The sequence below is a fragment of the Neolamprologus multifasciatus genome, chromosome 3, assembly GCF_963576455.1.
Source record: "Neolamprologus multifasciatus chromosome 3, fNeoMul1.2, whole genome shotgun sequence".
NCBI classification, from domain to species: domain Eukaryota; kingdom Metazoa; phylum Chordata; class Actinopteri; order Cichliformes; family Cichlidae; genus Neolamprologus; species Neolamprologus multifasciatus.
This window is the reverse complement of record NC_140441.1, coordinates 37,893,813-37,914,452: the sequence shown is the minus strand read 5'-3', so window position 1 is coordinate 37,914,452 and position 20,640 is coordinate 37,893,813. Positions and strand designations below refer to the sequence as shown.

At 36.7% G+C, this 20,640-nt stretch overlaps 2 protein-coding genes across 2 annotated transcripts; one reads left to right on the top strand and one right to left on the bottom strand.

The window, feature by feature from the left end:
* Positions 1-3,655: 3,655 nt before the first annotated feature.
* Positions 3,656-11,328, bottom strand: LOC146523028 (butyrophilin subfamily 3 member A2-like). Its single transcript, XM_085154879.1, has 5 exons — positions 10,143-11,328; positions 9,550-9,891; positions 6,549-6,836; positions 6,352-6,456; positions 3,656-6,223 (listed from the first exon to the last, which is right to left on the bottom strand). The coding sequence occupies exons 1-5, from the start codon at positions 10,237-10,239 to the stop codon at positions 5,631-5,633; spliced, it is 1,425 nt and encodes a 474-aa protein (XP_085011005.1). The 5' UTR covers positions 10,240-11,328; the 3' UTR covers positions 3,656-5,630.
* A 6,408-nt stretch (positions 11,329-17,736) lies between these two features.
* On the top strand, positions 17,737-20,095 carry LOC146523027 (low affinity immunoglobulin gamma Fc region receptor III-B-like). Its single transcript, XM_085154179.1, has 3 exons — positions 17,737-17,773; positions 17,990-18,298; positions 19,612-20,095. The coding sequence occupies exons 1-3, from the start codon at positions 17,737-17,739 to the stop codon at positions 19,959-19,961; spliced, it is 696 nt and encodes a 231-aa protein (XP_085010305.1). The 3' UTR covers positions 19,962-20,095.
* Positions 20,096-20,640: the final 545 nt, after the last annotated feature.

The window sequence follows — 20,640 nt, the reverse complement described above, 5'->3', positions numbered from 1 at the left end:
TGAATACTTACTTTCTAAATAAAAGTGAAAACGTTATGAATACTAAAATCAACATTTTTTTGTTTTTTAATTTTAATATAACATTTCTCTTTTGAAATGCCCATTTGGTATTTTTATTTTAAAACAGGCACCACCTTCTGATCTTTTGGACATTGTCAGTCACCTGTTTGCCTTTTAAAATAACAAATAGCAGGTGACTTCATGGTTTGAGGACAGGTCAAAACACTGTGGGCTACATTGTGTTCATATTTTGGTTGCTCAGCTAACGTTGGTTCATTGGACCTGCTATATTATTGTGTTATTAAACCAATAATTCCATTTCAATTTATGTAAAAAAAGAAAAAAAAGAGGTTTAGTTTATCTCAGTTCTAACTAATACAGACATACATGTTTCAGTTTAGAATTTACCTCTAGGGCACATTTATGAGCAAAAGTGCTCCTTATTTTTTGTGACAAGAAGTAATTAAAAATAATAATAATAACTAAGATGTGAGTAGAAAAGACGTATTTATCTTAAACAAATACAAATGAAACAAGGTAACTGAACACTGCTATTTGAATATTCTTCTTCTACTCTTCTATATCTTTGAACTTAATTAGAAATGGACCAGATTAATTTCAGTCTATATAACTCAGCGCTATTGTACAGCTTATTTGTGCCAGTCTATAAAGCACATGAGGGACAGTTTTACTGTGTGTGCTGCATATATATTTCTTGCACTTGATGCCTACATATTGGATGTATCCCAATTCGTGTGGTTGACAGAAATGAAGGAGAATATTTTGATATTTTGTTCATCTGTTTGTTTTTTTCTACATGAGCTTTGATTTGATAAGTATCTGAGGCTGAGACCGCGGGACTGTGAAATCATGATTATTGGGCTTCATTCTGTACTGAACAGTCATTTTAAGATTAGCTAGTAAATAACAATTAGCTAATGTTGTTCATGAGACTACAGTCATCTCATTATTAGTTATTACAGCAGTGAATGAACTCAGTTTCAAATATTGAGCTTCAGTAAAGATTCAAGCTGCATTTATTTATATTTCCTGTCACCTGAAATCTTCACTCAAAGACAGGTTCCTTTTACACTGTATATATAAATGTATTATATGTAAGACACAAATATTGTTCTTTTAATATGTTGGCATTACTAAATTTCTCTCAGTGCTTACTTTAATTATCCATAAAATCATCACATTCTCTGTAAGATTAACGTCAACTATTGAACGGCGTATATTTTAAAGGGTTTAAAACCAAGTTAGTACAAATATCGCTAATGTCACATAACTTTGCCGACATGTGGCCAACAGTAATGTTTTAATGTTCTTCGTTATTAAACATTTGCACATAAACTGTGACATAAGTGACATAATATTCAGTACTTACTTTTAAAAGTTTACTCTTCGGCCGCCCCTCTTCCGCTGTTTTTTTTCGGCATAATTATCCACACCCACCACCGTGCTATGAAGTCTGGGATATGTTGGGCCACAAAGTCTACACTGCCACGTCCTTAAAATTCAGGGAAATGAAGGACGCATTTGATGGCTGCATTTCGAGCAGCCTTTGAACTGGGACAGCCTTTGTCGCGTCGCTGTGACGTAATCGGCCTTAAAATGCGGCCTTTAAGGCTGCAGACCCTGAATTGGGATACTGCCATTGTGTCTTCCTGTCCATCTCCATCTACTTCACAGCTGATCAGGTGAGAAATCAGCTCAAGAGGACGAAGGCAAGGAAGGCAGCAGGTCCGGATGGAATCTGCTCCAGACTGCTCAGGGACTGTGCAGACCAGCTCTGTCAGGTGGCTCTGTACATCTTCAACCTGAGCCTGAGCCTGGAGACGGTTCCTGAACTGTGGAAGACTTCCTGTGTGGTTCCAGTGCCAAAAATCGCACACCCCAGGGAGCCCAACCACTTCAGGCCTGTTGCCTTGACTTCTCATCTGATGAAGACCATGGAAAGGCTCATCCTGCACCACCTTCGGCCACTGGTGGGCTCAGTGTTGGACCCCCTGCAGTTCGCCTACCGTTCTGGAATTGGGGTGGATGACGCTGTCATCTACCTGGTACACCGATCCCTCTCTCACTTAGAGCAGGTGGGGAGCACTGTGAGGATCATGTTTTTTGACTTCTCCAGTGCTTTCAACACCATCCAACCTGCACTACTGAGAGGGAAGCTGGAGGGAGCCAGAGTAGGCAAACAGCTGACTGCATGGACCATCGACTACCTTACCAACAGACCACAGTATGTGAGGCTCCATGATTGTGTGTCCGAGGTGGTAATCTGCAGCACGGGGGCACCACAGGGCACGGTTCTCTCACCTTTCCTGTTCAGCCTTTACACTTCAGACTTCTGTTATAATTCGGACGATTGCCATATACAGAAGTTCTCAGATGATACAGCCATCATTGGATGCGTATCAGACGGGAATGATCAGGAATACAGGGGGGTCATCAGTGACTTTGTTGGCTGGTGTGAGACCAACGTACTCCAAATCAACGCCGGCAAGACAAAGGAGATGATCATAGACTTCAGGAGGAAGTCACCCCCTACAACACCGGTGAACATCCAAGGGAAAGACATTGTCTTATGATAGTGGACTCTTATAAGTACCTGGGTGTTCACCTCAACAATAAACTGGACTGGACTACAAATACAGACGTTCTGTATAAGAGGGGCCAGAGTCTACTCCACCTGCTGAGGAGACTGAGGTCCTTCGGAGTCTGCAGGACTCTGTTAAGGACATTCTATGACACTGTGGTGCCCTTTTCTATGCAGTGGCCTGCTGGGGGAGTGGATGCACAGACAGGGACAGGAGCAGGATTGACAAACTGGTGCGGAGGTCTAGCTCCGTGCTGGGATGTCCCCTGGAGTCTGTGGAGGTGGTTGGTGAGGGGAGGATGTTAGTAAAGATGACATCCATCATGAACAACACACATCACCCACTGCATGAGTATGTGAGTGGGCTGAGCAGCTCCTTTAGTCAGAGACTGAAACGCCCTCGCTGCAGGAAGGAGCGCTTTCACAGATCATTCATCCCATCAGCAGTTAGACTCTATAACTCTTCAATCACAATGTCATAAGTCACTGGACACTGTGAACATCCACGGTCACCACTTCATGCATAATGGACCTTCCATGTGTATGGACATGTGCAGGTATATATGTCTGTATATGTATACATATGTATATTTAGTGTGTACATGTGTGTGTGTACATGTCTATAAATAGGAATAGTAGTGGTACAATAGCTATATCAAGCTATATAGTTTATGTCTTCCATATTTCCAACTATATCCATAATCACATACTGTGTATGCGACCATCGTATATAGTGTATTATCTTACTTTTTTTCATTGATTGTACTTATTTGTATTTTTGTATTTCCTTCTGATATCTGTACCTGAGCTGAGGTGACGCAAAAATGTACCTGTTGTGGGATCAATAAAGTCTTATCTTATCTTATCTTATCTATCTTATCTTATCTCGAGTATACATTCATCACAGCTCTTATTTCTGTTGCCACTAGATCTAGAACAGATTGAACTGATTTCCTGATATGGATGAATTTGTAGGTGACATCAAGAATGAACAGTGCAAAATAAGATATGATGTCCTGTACATGAGTAACCACTATTTGTGTTGGCCCTGATTGTACCACATTGACAGCCATAAGGTGTGCCTCGCTTCTTCCACAGTTCCACCTATTTTGCCTCACACTATTAATTTTGACAGCATATTTTGATTTAATTTTAGTCATAATCTTTTGACTAAAACATCTTTTAATTTTATTCTACTTTTATTTCACTAATAATATAGAATTATAATAGAATAAATCTAAATTTGATCCAGCTGACTAAACTCTAAAGTGTAAAAGTTTGTTGTGTTTTTACCGGTGGGCGTTGCTCCACACAATTTAAAAAGTGTCCTTTTTCCCTTGAAATGTGAAATCCATATGTTTGCTCTTCTCTTCCTCCCAAGCGTTGACATTTTGTTGGGTTTTTTTATGAGAAACAGGCAGCATAGGGGTTACGTAACAAAAAAAAAAGGTCTTGACAAAAACTATGAAATGATTGGTCAACTAAACTAACAGTCACTGCTATGACCATGAGTTCACATCGATCCACAGATCATTTCCTGTGTGTTATCCCCCCTCACGCTCTCCCCCACCCTACTGCCTACTGTCTGCACTGCCCTTTCCAATAAAAGCAAAAGACCTTGCTTTCTGAAAAAAAATATTCTAACATCAGGCCATGCAGTAGAAAGACACAGTGAAGGGACACAGCATCTCCACACTTTTGTGACTCGTTTGTGTGCGTAATTGGTACATTGTGATAAGGTGCTATCGTACATTCAAGGAATCTGAGGTTGAAATAACAAGAAGTTGCATAACTTCTTCTTTTGATAATCACTTAAAATGGAACCCTTTCCTCAATAAGTTATATTAATTTATTTTTTCAAGCTAAAGTCATCAGGACACATTTGAATAATCAAGATATAACAAATTTAAAAAATGAGTACATATGTTGTTTATACATATCAAAGAACCATTAATTTGAATTTGTAAAATGCTCACATACACAACAATAAGTAACCAATGTCACACTGAAATGTACAACATAACATTTATAAAAACAACATGGGAAAACCAAGAAAAAGCATTAAAAGACTTAAAGTCATCAACATGTAAACTATTTGTACACACATTCATAAAAACAATATTTTAACTGCCTTTTCATATTAGCATACCTTACAATTTAATTTATCCCACTTCTATCTATTATTCTGTGTTAGTTGTAGTAAGAAGCTTTGTTATCAAGTTCCAGTGCACAGCTCACACTTCCATCACTGATTTACACCTTGGTTAATGTCATTCTGAGATCTCACAGATAAGAGGTGAAATATTTTCATAAACCTAAAAAGAACTCCAGTTGACTTCAACCTAATGTTTAAGACTGCCACAATCTGGAAGACCAAGAACATACCCTGATATCTCAAATTAACTCCTAACAGTAAGTAGAAGATTTAAAAATAAATGAATACAACAAAACATTGCTCAGCTCTTGTTTACTGACAGGACACAGCAGTACTTACTTACTACTTACCACATCATCTTTTCTGTCAAATGCATAATGACTGGTTTAACTGATGTTAAAAATTGACTTTCACCACTTTTGGAATTAATTCCACTGATCAGTAATAATACTTACAAATACTCATATATTCATATGTCAGGACCTTAGCATCATAATTTAAATATTTAATTAAAATTAAATTAAATGCTTGCTTTTAATAAATACAAACTGTATTTATGGAATTTGTCATATTCTAGATTGACTAAAATACCAAATTAAGATCCACTTTAATTTCTTTAATGCTTGCATGCACTTTCTTCGGTTATCTATAAGAACATTTAAAATTATATGTCCCATCTCACTTTTAGGTCTGCTGAGAGCAGTCATTTTTAGTTATTTCAAAATGCTAACTGGCTCTTTTAGCCAACCAGGCTTTCTCAGATGAAGCTTCAAAAGCCTCTATTTCCACTAACAGTATTCAAATCCCAATTGAAAAAATATATCTTCTTACTGTGCTTTTAAATTTCTTGTTACTTTTAATTTTCAGTATAACTTACACTACTGTGTCATTTAAACAATTTTTTTTGCCCCGCCTAATAATTTTGAAATTTCTATTATTTTTTGGCAGATTCTCACACTTAGATTGGATCTTATTTCTCTTACTCTCTATCTCCTCCATTTGTCTTTTCATTTGCACTAAGTGTTTCTCCAATTCTTCTTTCTGTTGTGTGATTCTAGCAACCTCATCATTTATAGTATTTATTAGCATGTCTGTATTAAATCCAAACTGTTGATTATTTTGTTTTATCTTATCTATTTCCCCTTTGACATCGATCATGATTTTTTTTAGTTTGAAGTATCCCTTTGCTTTATCTCCCTTTGCTACAGGATCATTTTCAACTGATTGAATCTTCTCCTCATTCTTCGTAGCCAGTCTTTCTGCCTCCTTTGTTTGGCTGATAAATTGTTCTTTCTGCTTCTGTATTTGAGTCAAAATCTCCTTTAGAACATCAATCATCCTCTGTACTGCATTCTTTTGTTTTTCTTCACACACTTTTAACTCTTCATCAAGTTTTCCATTTATGTTGCCTAAATCTTCCAGGAAAGACTGACATTCTGTGATAGGAGTATCTTGAATTTTCATCTCTGTGGGAAAACAAATAAACATTAAACATATACACTTTTTTAACATGCATTTAGTTCAAAATAGAACAAATTTACAGACTTTGACATGAAATGAATGTATAAATAAATCAAATACATTATTAACTCACTGTTTTTCCACATAAAAATAGCGACTGCAAGAACAAATATGAGGCAGAAAATCACATTAAAGGTGACAGCAACAACACAACTTGCTGGAACTACGAAGAAATCGTCTGAAACAATAAAAAAGTATATTTTAAAAGCACAACACCTTCATTTGCCTTAAAGGGATTTTATTTATTAAGTTAAATGTTTTTTCTTCTACCTGGAACATATATGTGTGTTTCTCTGGTCTGGTTGGTGTTCCTCTGTTGGACTCTGCAGGTGAAGTTGTTGTTATGTCTCTTCTCCACAGTCACTCTGCTGCTGACAGTATAGAGGTCATCGGGACCTCTGAGGGTCTCTGTAGGTCCAGCAGAGAGGAGGTTTCCCTCACTGTCCATCCATATTACTTCAGGCTCTGGATACCAGCCTGCAGACTTACAATCCAACATAACTCCACTGCTCGCTTCATCGAGTCCTGCTAAGTTGACACCAGGTTGGGAGGAAGTACCTGATGATAAAAAGAAAACGACATATTTCATCAATGACTGGTCCAATATTTAAACTAAATAAATGATCCTTTTTTTCATAAATGATTATTTACAGAAATAATAATTTAAAAGTGGCATATGCTGGTAGCATTTAAAAGTACATATTTAAACCTTTGTGTAACTTTACCTCAAGACAATTATAGTTTTTCTCGATTGCTTAAATACTATAACCAATCTTTTTAACTAAAATTTCAAAACCATAATGCTATTTTTCAAAAAGCACACCCATTTCCCTGAACTTTAAACACTATCCCCCTGCTTTAACACATGAGTCAGATGTGGTGTGGTGAACTGTTACTGCAAAACTACACACAAATCCCCAAATTTTTTAGTGCTTACACCATGTGGTCATTTAGAAAGCACTAGCATTCAATGAAGTTAACTTAAGTCAGCACAGCTTGAGCTCAATTAGCACACAATTAACCAAGTGGAAACACTAGGAGTCAAAATGTATCACACGCCAAACTTTAATGGATATATATAAAAGGGCCAAAGTCAGCTCATTCAGGTTTTAAACAATGGATCCAAAGACATGCAAAGGAAGAGGTTGAGGAGGAGGAACATAATTGGCCATTGATATATTGTAAATCATTGGCGGGCGGGGGGGGGGGGGGGGGGGGGGGGGGATTTGCATTTTTTCAGAAGCCCGGGGTTTTTTGGAGTGTAATTTCTTTCATAGTTAGATGCCTAACTGACAACTGTATAAAACAAAAACTACACACAATATTCGAAGCACATAGCGCACAGTTGTAAATTCCCCCTAATTTTGGTATGATCCGAGCTCAGGCACTAGGCACAGCACTTACGCATGTGAGCGAGGGGGGGAGAAGCTGCTGCCTGTTTTTGCTGTAGAAGTGCAGCCAGGCAGACAGAAGAGAGCTTAAGTTTGACCAGATACCAAAGCAAATCATTCGTACTGTACAAATAATGTAAATATGACGGTGAATCACAAAAGATTGATATCAAACTGATCATGTGACCCATAGTAGTTACTTGCTCTTGGAGTGAATCAACAAATGGCGAAATGAAAAGCCAAACAACAACAATGCTGTTTCTTTAGAGAGTCTTAGCTTACATGTGTGTTTATTTCATATTTTCAGTTGTTACCCTCCACGGCTTAATAAAGCACTCTAAATCGGTTTCACTTATGTACTGATGAACGTAACAATGGACATAAGGGGCTTCTTTCACCGGAAAAACTCAGGTAGATGTTATTTTATATATTGTGTTTTGTATGTTGTTCAGTATATTTCTATGCAAAACAAGAGGAATTTCAACACACAGCAGTATATATTGCTGTGTGTATTGAAACCAGATATTTACATACACTTTATGGAAAACACAAGAACATTTTTTTACTGTACAACATCAATTTAGAGTAAACTTATTTTGTTTTATATAAATAAATATTGAAATAACTTTTGAATTAGTTAAATGTCAGAATAAAGAGAGACAGAGCTGTCTATTTTTATCAAGCTTCTGATTGGTTAGTAGAGTCCATGTGAGTAAATTGGTGGCACACCTGTGCATATAAGGCAAAACACAGAGCCTTTTTCTTTGAAATGGGAAAATCAAGAGATATCAACCAAAACACCAGGAAAAGAACTGTGGAGCTCCATAAGTGTGGCTCAATTTTGAATACAATACAGTTTAAACTGTATATTTGATGATGTTGGTATTTGGCTTGATTGTCACACAAAGAGGGAGATGGAGAGAAGAATGAAGACAGAACAGAGATGGAGCAGATGAGACACACATGTTAGTCAAATGGTTGTTTACCAAAACTCATCAGAACATGTATCTTGTACCTAGTGTATCTTTTTAGATACCATTTGTTACTTTTCAAATTCTATATTTATTAAGTTATGCAGGCTTGTTTGCACAACGAGGCTAAATAGTTTTCTGAATCTAAATAGTGGACTTTGGTAGAATTAAAAAATAAGTGTAGTGCAGGTCTATGATGATTTTTAGTGCTACTATCATCTAGTTCTGATTCTGGTTCTGTCTTGGTTAAGTCCTCAGTAGTCCTGATTTTGAACTGTTGTAGTCTTGTTTTAATTCCGGATCAGTTCTGGGTCTGGTTGAATTGGGGTTTAGTCCGCGTGTCTTGATACAGCCCTGATTTTGTTCTGCCTTGCTGCTTAATTAAAAAACTACTTTAAGGTGTCCTGCACATGTGACATATATTTTTTTCCTATATGAAGTCATTCTTTTTTGAACAAACTCAAAACAGAGCCTAATAAATCTTTCAGTTTACTGTTTTGAGAATACGAGGCATAGTTTCAAGTAATGTGTTTAAGTAATTGAGAAAAACTGTAAGATCCTTACCATTTATTGTCAAAGGTTTTGTCTGTTTAAATGCTTTCTCGTGATTATTTTCATGTTGGCTTGAAATAAAATATCTCCATATGCCGTTACTCTAGCCTATTACAGCTTCTGCATAAGTATACATTTCAAACTTTGGAGAGGCAAAGCGTGGAATGGACCTGGTGGATTTGCATGTCTATTGCACGCTACTTTCAATAATGCAAAAGAACATCATGACATCATCATAACTGAGACAGCAGTAATTTGACAAAGCAGCAGTATTTGAAACCTGCTCATAGCTCATTAAGAAGATATAGTTTATTAATATTTATTATATTATATTTATTATAGAGTTTATTTACTTACCAACTAGAAACTCAACAAAATATTCTTTACTCTGTTGTGGAATGTAACATCTGTATCTTCCACTATCAGAGACTTTCACTTTGGACAGCTTCAGTGAAACATCTCCGTGCTTTAGCTTATCGATGGACAGAGACACTCTTCCCTTGTAGGCTGTGTTTTGATCAGTCTGAAGCTCCTGTCCATTATGCCGCACAAACACAAATCTGGGGTTCAAATCAGGTTTCCCCCACTCAATTGTCATCTGAACAGCATCCACAGGAGGTTCCAGCTGGCATGGCAAAACAATGTCGTCACCAGCCACTGCTATCAATGGCGGAGATGGACCGATCTTCTGTGAATTCCCTAGGAAAAAGTAGTCTATTTTAAATTCAAATTCAATTATCGTTGTCATGTTTGCTTTGCCCTGTTCAAATAAGTTACTTTGTTAATGAAAAAAATAGTAAAGGTAGTAAAGGAGGAAAAAAAACATTACTTTGAGAACCGATTACATGGGTGAAGTCACCAATTGTTCAGTGGCAGTTTTCTCTCTTTCTGTTTCCAAGAATCAAACAATAGTTAAACTGGACATTTGTATATACTTATTTGACAGTTACCTTTGCAAACTAGTGTCAGTAGAAGTACGACCACAATGTGCTGGAAAACCAAAGCAGTGACTCTTCTGAGCAGAGGCTTAAGAAAAATTCCATCCATGAAGAGCAATACTGGAGTGCTAAAAGTCAAATGTTAGCAAATATGTTTTTATTGTTGTTATTCATAAAAGAAGACAACACTTTTTTGACAATGAAAAAAAGTTTGATTGGGATGAGATTGGTTATTTAAAAAAATAATAATTTGGTATCTTTGCAAATATAATTGCAGTACCAAGAATAAGAGTTGTCGTCTTCCTGACCTCCTAAAGATTTTTTCCTTTGTTATTAGTGGTTTGTAAAAAGTCTTGAAATATAATCAAATATAGCACCAACAATTTAACATCTTCAATAAAAACAACAAAAAAACCCCGAAAAAACGAAAACTTAAATACCTGTACACTCGTCTAAACAACCCTTCTCCCCTCCTTAAGATGTGTTCAAAAACCTCAGACTGGTTTGTACTTTGATCAGGACAACATAAAAAAAAGGTGGTGGTGTGTGTGCGTGTGTGGATGAAAAAGAGGTTGAGTTTAAGATATGCAATTCAGCATGGCTGCGTGGATACTAAAGACACATGATCTCTAATTCATTTTTACAAGTTGCTAAAGAAAGAAAGCTTAAGACAATTATATACATTCAAAAAGATCGTGGTGTGTTATAGGTTTTACCGACTTCTAATTTTTTATTGTTTTATTGTTTCAGCAAAAAACAGACTGGCTAATATTTAATCCAAGATACTGCTAGATAGGTAATATAAACAGATTTGTACTTTGAACACTTTGTTATTTTTGGCACACAATGTACATAAAGGCTTGTATATGGTGTGTATTGAGGCCTTTCTTGTTCAACTGTGTAGTGGAGGTGTGGTCCCTGGCTCAGTTGCCAGGGAGGGGTGGTGGAGTGAGCTCAAAAGTGGCAGTGCCAGTGAGGTTAGACGAATAGGTGAAGCTGATTATCTTAAAGAGGTTTCCCTTTTTATAGTGAAAAGCTGGAAAGCCAGCTGGAAAGCTGATGGACGGGGTGCCGAACCATGAAAACTACATGTGTGCAGCATCAATAAACACTTCCAAAATTATACACAAGAACAGTGTGTCTGGTCCCAGTCTTTACAAACTGCAATTACAATCTTGCAAGTTTTAATTGATTTTAATGATAAACAGACTTAAGCTCTGTTGACCACTCAACAGACACATTGGGTTTTTATTATTATCATTCAATGGAACACTTTTATTCAAAAATAAGTATCTGGACCAGAATCCTGTAGATAATTAATGTCTTTTTGAATATGGGAAAAACATACCCGGATTTACAGACAGCCTTATGTTAAAATTACTACCACTCATATATTTAAACCTGCTATGTTTTCAGCATGTGTTCATTTAGCTGGTTAAAGGGCAAAATTTAGTGAACAGCATTTAAATAATGATGTGTTGTTCAAAGGATTACTCATTGAGCATTTTTTTAAAATTATTATTTAATTATACATTAAATAGCAGCACAATAGGCAGCACGGTGGCACGGTGGTTAGCACTGTTGCCGCACAGCAAGAAGGTCCTGAGTTCAATTCCACCATCAGGCCACGGTCTTTCTGTGTGGAGTTTGCATGTTCTCCCCGTGTTTGGTTCCCTCCGGGTACTCCGGCTTCCTCCCACCGTCCAAAGACATGCAGCTTGTGGGGATAGGTTAATTGGAAAATCCAAATTGACATTAGGTATGAATGTGCGAGTGAATGTGAGCGCAAATGGTTGTCTGTCCCTGTGTGTTGGCTGTGTGACAGACTGGCGACCTGTCCAGGGTTTACCCCGCCTCTCGCCCTATGACAGCTGGGATAGGCTCCAGCGCCCCCTGCGACCCTGAAAAGGGGAAGCAGATGGATGGATATACATTAAATAACTAATCTCTATTGTCCTGTCCTGTACACAGATGTACTGCTGTGTGGTAATTGGGAACTTGAGCTTTCAGATTTTGGATGGATTTAATGAAAAAGTTTTTTTCCCTTTTTCTTTCTTTTTATTCCAGCCACTTGATACCCTGCTTTGACTGTTTATGAAATTACCTCTAACTAAACACTGAACCAGCTGCTCAGAGGCAGACAATGTGAAAAGCCCTAAAAAAAGCTATTATCGCTCTATAGAAAGTAGAGATAGTGTCTGTCTCCCGAATCTAAACTGGAAGCTGGTTCCTCTGGAGAGGGGGCTGAAAACCAAAGACTCTCAATTCAATTCAATTTTATTTATATAGCCCCAAATCACAACAACAGTCGCCTCAAGGCGCTTCAAATTGTACAGTAGAACCTACAATAATAGCTACAGAGAAAAACCCAACAATAATATAATCCCCTATGAGCAAGCACTTTGGTGACAGTGGGAAGGAAAAACTCCCTTTTAACAGGAATAAACCTCCGGCTCAGGGAGGGGGGTACATCTGCTGCGACCGGTAGGGGTATTCTACTTTTAAATACTCTAGGAAAAACAAGTACGTTTTTTTGCAAGTATTTTGTCAACACAATCCACATACTCAACTCTCCTGCTCAACCCACAAATGCATTTCCCTTACAAATGTGGCACAATAACGTGGCACAAAAATGCAAGAAATAAACTGGCCTACACAGCATAAAACCCCCAGATTGTGGAATTCACTCCCTCCATCTCTACGTTGCCTGGATTGTATTTATTCTTTTAAACATCATCTTAAGACTCATTTATTTAGATTGGTGCTGTATGTTTGATTATGCTGTTTTATGTTTATCTATTTTATATTATGGTGAAGCAATATAAATCAATAAAGTAAAGTAAAGTAATTTATTACCAAGGATAATTGTAAAAACAAAAGAAATGTATTTGATTTTTATGATAAGTTTACATTTGCGTGAATGTGCACTCAATCAGATATAAGGTTTATCGCGCTGCAGATTTTTTTCTCGTTTTATTAAGCTGCTTCTAGTTCAAATCAATTGTGTTTTGACACTGCTTTATTTGCAGTTTGGTAGCTGTTAAAGATTTCTTTTATTTCTCTCTTTTTTCTCCATTTTTAATTTATGCAATTTTTGCATAAATGGAAAAGGACACACATGGAGAAGGACATGAACTATGTGGACTTAACCCAAAATATTCAAACATGATTAGGATCATTTGTGGTTTGCTTTATTTTCTTAAAAAAAATATTTGAAGTCTTGAACATTTACATACACATTAAACAGTACGTCTCTGTCTTTTACGTCACTGACGTCACTGTCACAAGACAGACGCCAATTATCAGCACCGGAGAAGACATCGCGAACACTTCCTGGCCCTCCAGTGTAGATGTCAGTGAAACTGTTGGGAAGACAATGTTGGAGAAATGTGAACATTTTATTTGTACTGTATAATCTGCAGATTCTGACAGAAATCTTCAACTATCCTTTGAAGCACCGCTCCTCTAAAACAGCAATAAGGATAATTATTAGATTATCTGCATTATTATGTAAATAACAAAATAACTTAAAGCAAAAATTGGGAAACGTAAAGTCCGAAGTATTTATATTAAGGCCATCATTCAAACAATACTGTTTGCTCTGGGTCTAAACAGAGCGCGTTGTGTGTAACATCTTCTTTTGCGCATGCGGGCTGTTTTGAGCGTTCACACTGGGGCTGTTTGCTGTCGCATTTTTGTTGTAGTGTGAACACGCAGACAAAAACATCGGATTTGATCAAAAAATCGGAATTGAGCATTAAGACCTGCAGTGTGAACGTAGCCTTAGTAACACGAATTTCAGATTTACTTAGTGTGGTTAATGTAGTGGGTGTGCTTCAATTATACTTCATTTAGAAACATTGTGATGTTTGCGATGTGATGCTCAGTTAGTAACCTTGCCATGGCCCCTGTGTCTGACTGGCCGGCCCCGCAAGGCTACATATGTTTATTAGTGATGGGTCCAGCAACACTGACGCGCCGACGCTTGTATCAAGCTCACCTAGCGATGCCTGTATCGGTGTGTGCGTCGCTTTAAGAAAAAGTCACGTGATCGATACAGCCGCTGTATCGCTCATTGCCAAAGCGCCAAGCTGTGTTTAAAAGGTTCCGCATCCGCATCTGCCAACGGAATGAGTTGCCACCAAAAAAACCCACCAAATTACTGCAAAGATAAAAAAAAAATAAATACACATCTCTCCATAACAAAATGGAGCCCGAAAGAAAAATAAATGTTTCTGCTGTGTGGGATCATTTTGATCTTTTATCTGGAAATAAGGTAATAGTTTGTCTGTCTTTGTTTCAGTGTAATCTATCAGAACACCTTCTCAGTGTTTAGGCATTACAGAGCCAAACATGACAATGAGGAGACAATGAACACAGGTAGGCCTATATTGACACTGAACAGCTTCATTGTCTTTTTTTTTTTTTTTAATTAATGTGTTTTATTATTTTGAAATCAAGCATCTAGGAAGAATGTTCTGGGCCAGGCAGTCCTGAATTTTATTATAAAGGACTGCCAACCCCTTAGTATTGTGGAGAGTGTCGGAGAGAAACATTCCACGATCAGAGGATCCTTTAACATACTGGGGGAATAGGAAGACATCTTATCAGAACCTTTTCCACCTGGCTTTACAGCTTCTGTGTACCCCAGCTTCATCTGTGCCTGTGAGTTTTCCAAAGCTGGGGAAATGGTGTCAAAAAAAAAAAAAAAACCGCAATAGACTGAATGCAAAAACAATGGATGAACTTATTTTTCTGGATAAAAATTTATAATAAACTCTGACTCAATTACATTTAAATTGGTAATATTATATTCACAATGCTTTCATTTTAATTTTCACTTAATGTCATTCACAATATATTTTAAAGATGGTAAATGGACTGGTTCTTATATAGCGCTTACTCATCTGAGCACTCAAAGCGCTTTAAACAACTTGTGCATTCACCCATTCGCACAAGCACATTTTTCTAAGTGCTTCATCACACACATTCATACTCCGATGGATGCATCGGAGAGCAATTTGGGGTTAGTATCTTGCCCAAGGATATTTGGCATGCAGACTAGGGGAAGCAGGAATTGAACCACCAACCTTCCGATCAGTAGATGACCTGCTCTACCACCTGAGCTACAGCCACCCCAGAAGTCTACAATATTTGAAACATAAAAGATATAAAATGATTCCATGGAAAATACAATACCTTACAGTGTATACACATATGACTAGGTCATTGAATCAGTGTCTGTTGTGAGTCTCGAGTAAGTTGCCTGCAATGATATTTAATGTCCAGCAGGTGTCAGTATGGAGCAAAACAGCAACACTGTGTCGACACAGTGTCGATACAGTTTGGGGAATGTGCTGAAACGCTTCACGAGGCCTCATCTACACATCACTACTAGAGAGTGTCTATATGTGTCCACTCCTCTTAGTGGTAAATGAACACTTTTGACAGTGTTATATTTTTAAAAGTAACCTAGTTAGTTTTGAAGATTTACAATGACTAACACTGAGCAGTGCTGATTTTCTAACCCTGAAAAATAACTCAAAATGTTAGAAATATTCCAGTGTTAGAATTTTTTTTTAAAATATGACAAGCATAATATGTTCTCTTTGCTTCATTTTCTTAAGAAAATGATATGTTATATATATATATATATATATATATATATATAGCCTCACCTCTGTCAGTGCGCCCCAGGGCAGCTGTGGCTACAATGTAGCTTGCCATCACCAGTGTGTGAATGCGTGTGTGAATGGGTGAATGACTGAATGTAGTGTAAAGCGCTTTGGGATCCTTAAGGACTAGAAAAGCGCTATACAAATGCAGGCCATTTACCATTACCATTACCATTATATATATATATATATATATATATATATATATATATATATTTGCTTTACACTCAAATTGGGTAATATATTGATAACTGAACTTGGTTCCATTATCACGATATTACCAAGTTTGGTTATGGCTAAAATAATAATAAAATAATAATTAATATCTGAATGTTTGTGTAGTGAAACCAATTAGACTATTCACTTCCACTAATAGTCATCAGAGCAAAGACCTTTTGTGGCTCTGATTCCTTTTGCTTCTCACTAATCTAACAAAATACCCCCTTTGTCAGATCCACCAACTTGTCTCTGTTCAGTATTTCTCTGTCACAATTCTTCTTTTTCTCATCCAGTGTTCATTGAGCGTGTAACAGGTTTTGTTTTTCCATTACTAATTTGTCTCCGCTGACTGAAGCCTGTCTTTGTTTTCCTACTGGTTCTTCCTCATCTCCTGAAGTTCCCCGTTGAGTTGTTTTTTTCTGATTTTCCAATTTCTCCTTATTTTTTTTTACTACAGCAACAACAGAAACAACAACAAGAGATGTCAATCAAAAGATGAAATGCACAAATATGCAAATATTATTTACTCTTTGCAAATATGCAAGGAGTAAATAATATTGCATATATTAAATTTTATCTCGTAGTATTTTATTCCACTGTAAAACAATAAACCACATGTCGATTTCCTTATGATACCAACTATCAAACCACCTGCAATCAGTCCAGCAATTGTAAAACCCACCACCTTGGAAGTGTACACTGAAAAGAAATAAGATATCTGGCATCAATGAAATCATGTAGAAGACAGCCCAATTAATATTTAATGCAAATAGCTCTAATTATAAATATCTCAGTATACATGAACAAGTAAGCAAACCTCTGCTTATGTCGGACTCAGTTAAATTTAAGGCCAAAGTCCTCCAGTAAAATTGTTTTTACTTCCATATTTGTGATGTCTAATCTTAGGTAATCTTAGTGTTTGAAGATTTAAGTTGACCTTGGTGCACTTATGACAAACTTGATGGCATGATAGAGAAAATAAATTCTGTCTTATCAGACTATTGTTACACCCCTTGTACTTTATAAGGTTCAATGTTCATTTGATCTGTAAATAATATATGTACTGAGGAGTATAAAATGGCTAACAGCAGAGGGCAGAGTAGAACTAACAAAAAGCGAGAGACGAAAACAGCCATTACTGAATGTTATAATTCAGAGGAATGAAGATTAGTTATGGATAGTTTTTTTTAATATTGGATTTAATCTGCTATGTAATCAGTTACATCCCCCATTAGTCCAAGTATCTTTGTTTTGAAATACTTGAGTTGGAACTCTAAAAACAAACAAACAAACAAACAAAAATGACAATAATGAATGAATTATTTAATTAAATAAATAATTTTACTCACCCAAAAAGTAACAAATAGCCAGAGAATGGGTCACATCTGTGACATTTAACATTATTAGTGTATAGCAGTAATATATATTTCTACTTACACAATCAACACCAGCAATACATTAAACAGGAAGAGGAAGTCCCAACCTACATTCTATCTTTGCTGTATTTCAGTCCAGTGTTCTCACGGTCAACAGTAAGAGATTATGGATTCTGCAGCTCTAAGTATCCGACTTTGTAAGTACTGATTCTACCAATTAATTAATTAATATATTAATTAATACCAATTAATTCTACCAATTAATCATTCAATAGCAATCACATATGTCTGATGCACAAAATTCCATTTGTCTCTTCAGTAACTGCTGTTTTAGTGATGATAGCCGTACAAGCTGACCACAGTAACTTTGCTGGTGAGTAAGAAGCAGTTTCTTCCTGATATAAAGTGTAATTTTAGATTTCAACTACCTTCAAAACTGTTTGAAGCTCTGAAACTGTAGTCTTTAATGGTCTGCATTTTTTAACACAAGCAGATCCTGCCTAGAAAGTAACGTCACTGCCTTTGGAGTTTTATTTTTTTTTATTTTGTAATACTAACACATTTTGAAATATTTTTTTCTTATTTTAAGAACAGATAATTCATTTGATTGCTTTCTTTCTTCATATCTCTGTCTCAGGTGCAGTTTTTGCTCGCGTTGTTCCAGACAGGCGTCAGTTCTTTGAATACGATCACGTCTCTGTACATTGTGAGGAAGATAAGAGCATCGGTGAATGGATCGTGAAGTGGAAATCCCATAAAATAACAAACTCTTCCCTCACATTGAGCATATCAGCATCACCCTGCACAATTTATCCCATCTTTGAAAGACACAGTGGAGAATACTGGTGTGAAAATGAAAAGGGAGAACGAAGTGAGGTTGTGAACATTTCTGTCACTGGTATGTTGGGTGACTATATGCTTTATTTATATGCAGTGTTGGGAAGGTTACTTTTAAAATGTATTCCATTACAGATTACAGAATACATGCCCCAAAATGTATTCTGTAACGTATTCCGTTACGTTACTCAATGAGAGTAACGTATTCTGAATACTTTGGATTACTTAATATATTATTATGCTGTTTACAACTACATGAATGTACTATTGCTGTGATTTATTACTGTTACTGAAGGTCCGCGGCTCCGAACCGTAGTAAAGGAACCTCTGGCTAATACGGTGGGTTCTGTGTCGGGCTCGTAGCCGAAAAATAGCTTTACTTTGTTGTCTGGGTCAACTTTGCTAGCGAGAGACAGAGAGAGGCGTTGAAAGGCTGCTCCAACGGAACTTATTGTTTTTGGAGGAAAACATGAACACGGTGTACAGTCGAGTCTTAATAGCTTACTTACAACTGGGCTCGTCAGGCTCTCTTCTTGGCTGCAGTGGTTATTATCATATTTACATGCTTCCAGCTCCCGTTTTTGCTCGATGACAGCTCGTACTTTTCCTTTTTCTTCCTCCCTCGCTCACAGACACATAACGGGTATGGCAGTCCATTCTCCATTCAGCACGGACTACACTGCCCATGAGGCTACATTCTTTAGAGCTATACCTGTAGCATTCTGCCTATTAGCTTAGCACAACAACAACAAAAAGGCCTCTCTCACCCAGGAAACACGCAGAGAGAGACCGTTACCCTGTAACCATGGCAACCGTAACACTGCCACCTGGAACAACAGAACGTAGCTGTCAAACAAAACCCAAACAGGCCTGACCCGCCACAATATGAAACAGGGAAGTACCGCCGTGTAATCCATTTATTTCAACAAAGTAACTGTATTCTAAATACCACCTTTTTAAACGGTAACTGTAATGGAATACAGTTACTCATATTTTGTATTTTAAATACGTAACGGCGGTACATGTATTCCGTTACTCCCCAACACTGTTTATATGTTACTAACCTTACTAATGTCCACTGACAATATATGGCAACATTTCTTTAAAATATCCCCCTATAAGGGGACAATCAAGATGAATATGAAGAACATTTTTTATACTCATCAATGCACTAATACTCAATAATATCTGTTAACAAGAGATACAAAAGTAGTTAAGGGTACAGAGTAAAACCTATTAACCAGCAGTCTATAATACAAGTCAGGACCTACGTTTTTTTTAGCACTTTTCATAAAAATCTAATTTTCCATAGTGAGATCTTTACTAAAACATGTTAAAAATTAACTGATAAAATATATTCTAATCACTTCCCAGCTGGTTTTGTAATCCTGGAAAGTCCAACCTGCCCTGTGAAGGAGGGAAATGAGGTGACCCTAAATTGTACAAACAAGAAAACTCAGTCAGAACACATAACTGACTTCTACAAAGATGGTTTATCTCTTGGGACCCGGTATCAAAGCAGCATGACCATCAAAAATGTCTCCAAGTCTGATGAAGGACTCTACAAGTGCAGCATATCTGGAGCTGGAGAATCACCAGAGAGCTGGTTAACTGTTATAAAACAAAGCAAAGGTGATTTAGATCATATATATATATATATATATATATATATATATATATATATATATCCCTGTTTTATTTGTTTTTATTTTTATTTTTCTTGAATTGTTAATATCTTCAATGTAGCCTTTCCAGTGCCTCACAAAGAGACTGATCTTCCATATAGTCCCTTCCCTAAAATGCTCTGGACTGTTATCTGTGTTTTACTGGTCGATCTGTTGTTGTTCTTGGTGGGCCTGCTTCTTCAAAACAAATGCAAAGGTACAGAAACCATGTCTCCCAGAAAGTAGACAGATATAAATAGACTTTTCATTCAATTTAATTTCCTAATATGTCAGGTATTAGGTATAATAATTATTATCAGACTTATTTACCAGATAAGTAAATTGTACTATTAAAAGAATGCAATACATGATTATGTTTTGCTTTTGTTGTAGTTTTTTTTTTAAATGTTTTAGCTTCTGACATGTTGATTATTAGACATCATTGCGTTAACATTCCCTAACATTTCCCTTGCTCTCTTTCCTACTAATGTATTTTTTTCTTGTTTTTTTTAGTATCAGCCTGTTTTTCATCAGTACAAGGTTCACGCTCATGTGAAGACAACACAGGTGAGAAACTGCATACTTGTTCAGTAGACACAAAATAAAACAAAATAAAAAACAAAATAAAAATAAAATAAAGTCTCAGTCCGTGGATGTTCAGTTTGTGGTTAAAATCATGCAAACAGTTGAATGACCCACAGGGTCATTCTCTGAAACATCAGACAAATCTGAACAAAGT

What these genes read in the sequence shown, in the direction of transcription:
- LOC146523028 (XM_085154879.1), bottom strand. Translation starts at nt 10,239, where the DNA reads ATGGATGGAATTTTTCTTAAGCCTCTGCTCAGAAGAGTCACTGCTTTG. An exon ending in TTTTGTTGAGTTTCTAGTTG is followed by an intron (nt 6,837 to 9,549) that starts GTAAGTAAATAA and finishes TTTTATCATCAG; the next exon opens with GTACTTCCTCCCAACCTGGT. An exon ending in AACACACATATATGTTCCAG is followed by an intron (nt 6,457 to 6,548) that starts GTAGAAGAAAAA and finishes TTATTGTTTCAG; the next exon opens with ACGATTTCTTCGTAGTTCCA.
- LOC146523027 (XM_085154179.1), top strand. Translation starts at nt 17,737, where the DNA reads ATGATAGCCGTACAAGCTGACCACAGTAACTTTGCTG. An exon ending in TGACCACAGTAACTTTGCTG is followed by an intron (nt 17,774 to 17,989) that starts GTGAGTAAGAAG and finishes TCTTATTTTAAG; the next exon opens with AACAGATAATTCATTTGATT. An exon ending in TGTGAACATTTCTGTCACTG is followed by an intron (nt 18,299 to 19,611) that starts GTATGTTGGGTG and finishes ATCACTTCCCAG; the next exon opens with CTGGTTTTGTAATCCTGGAA.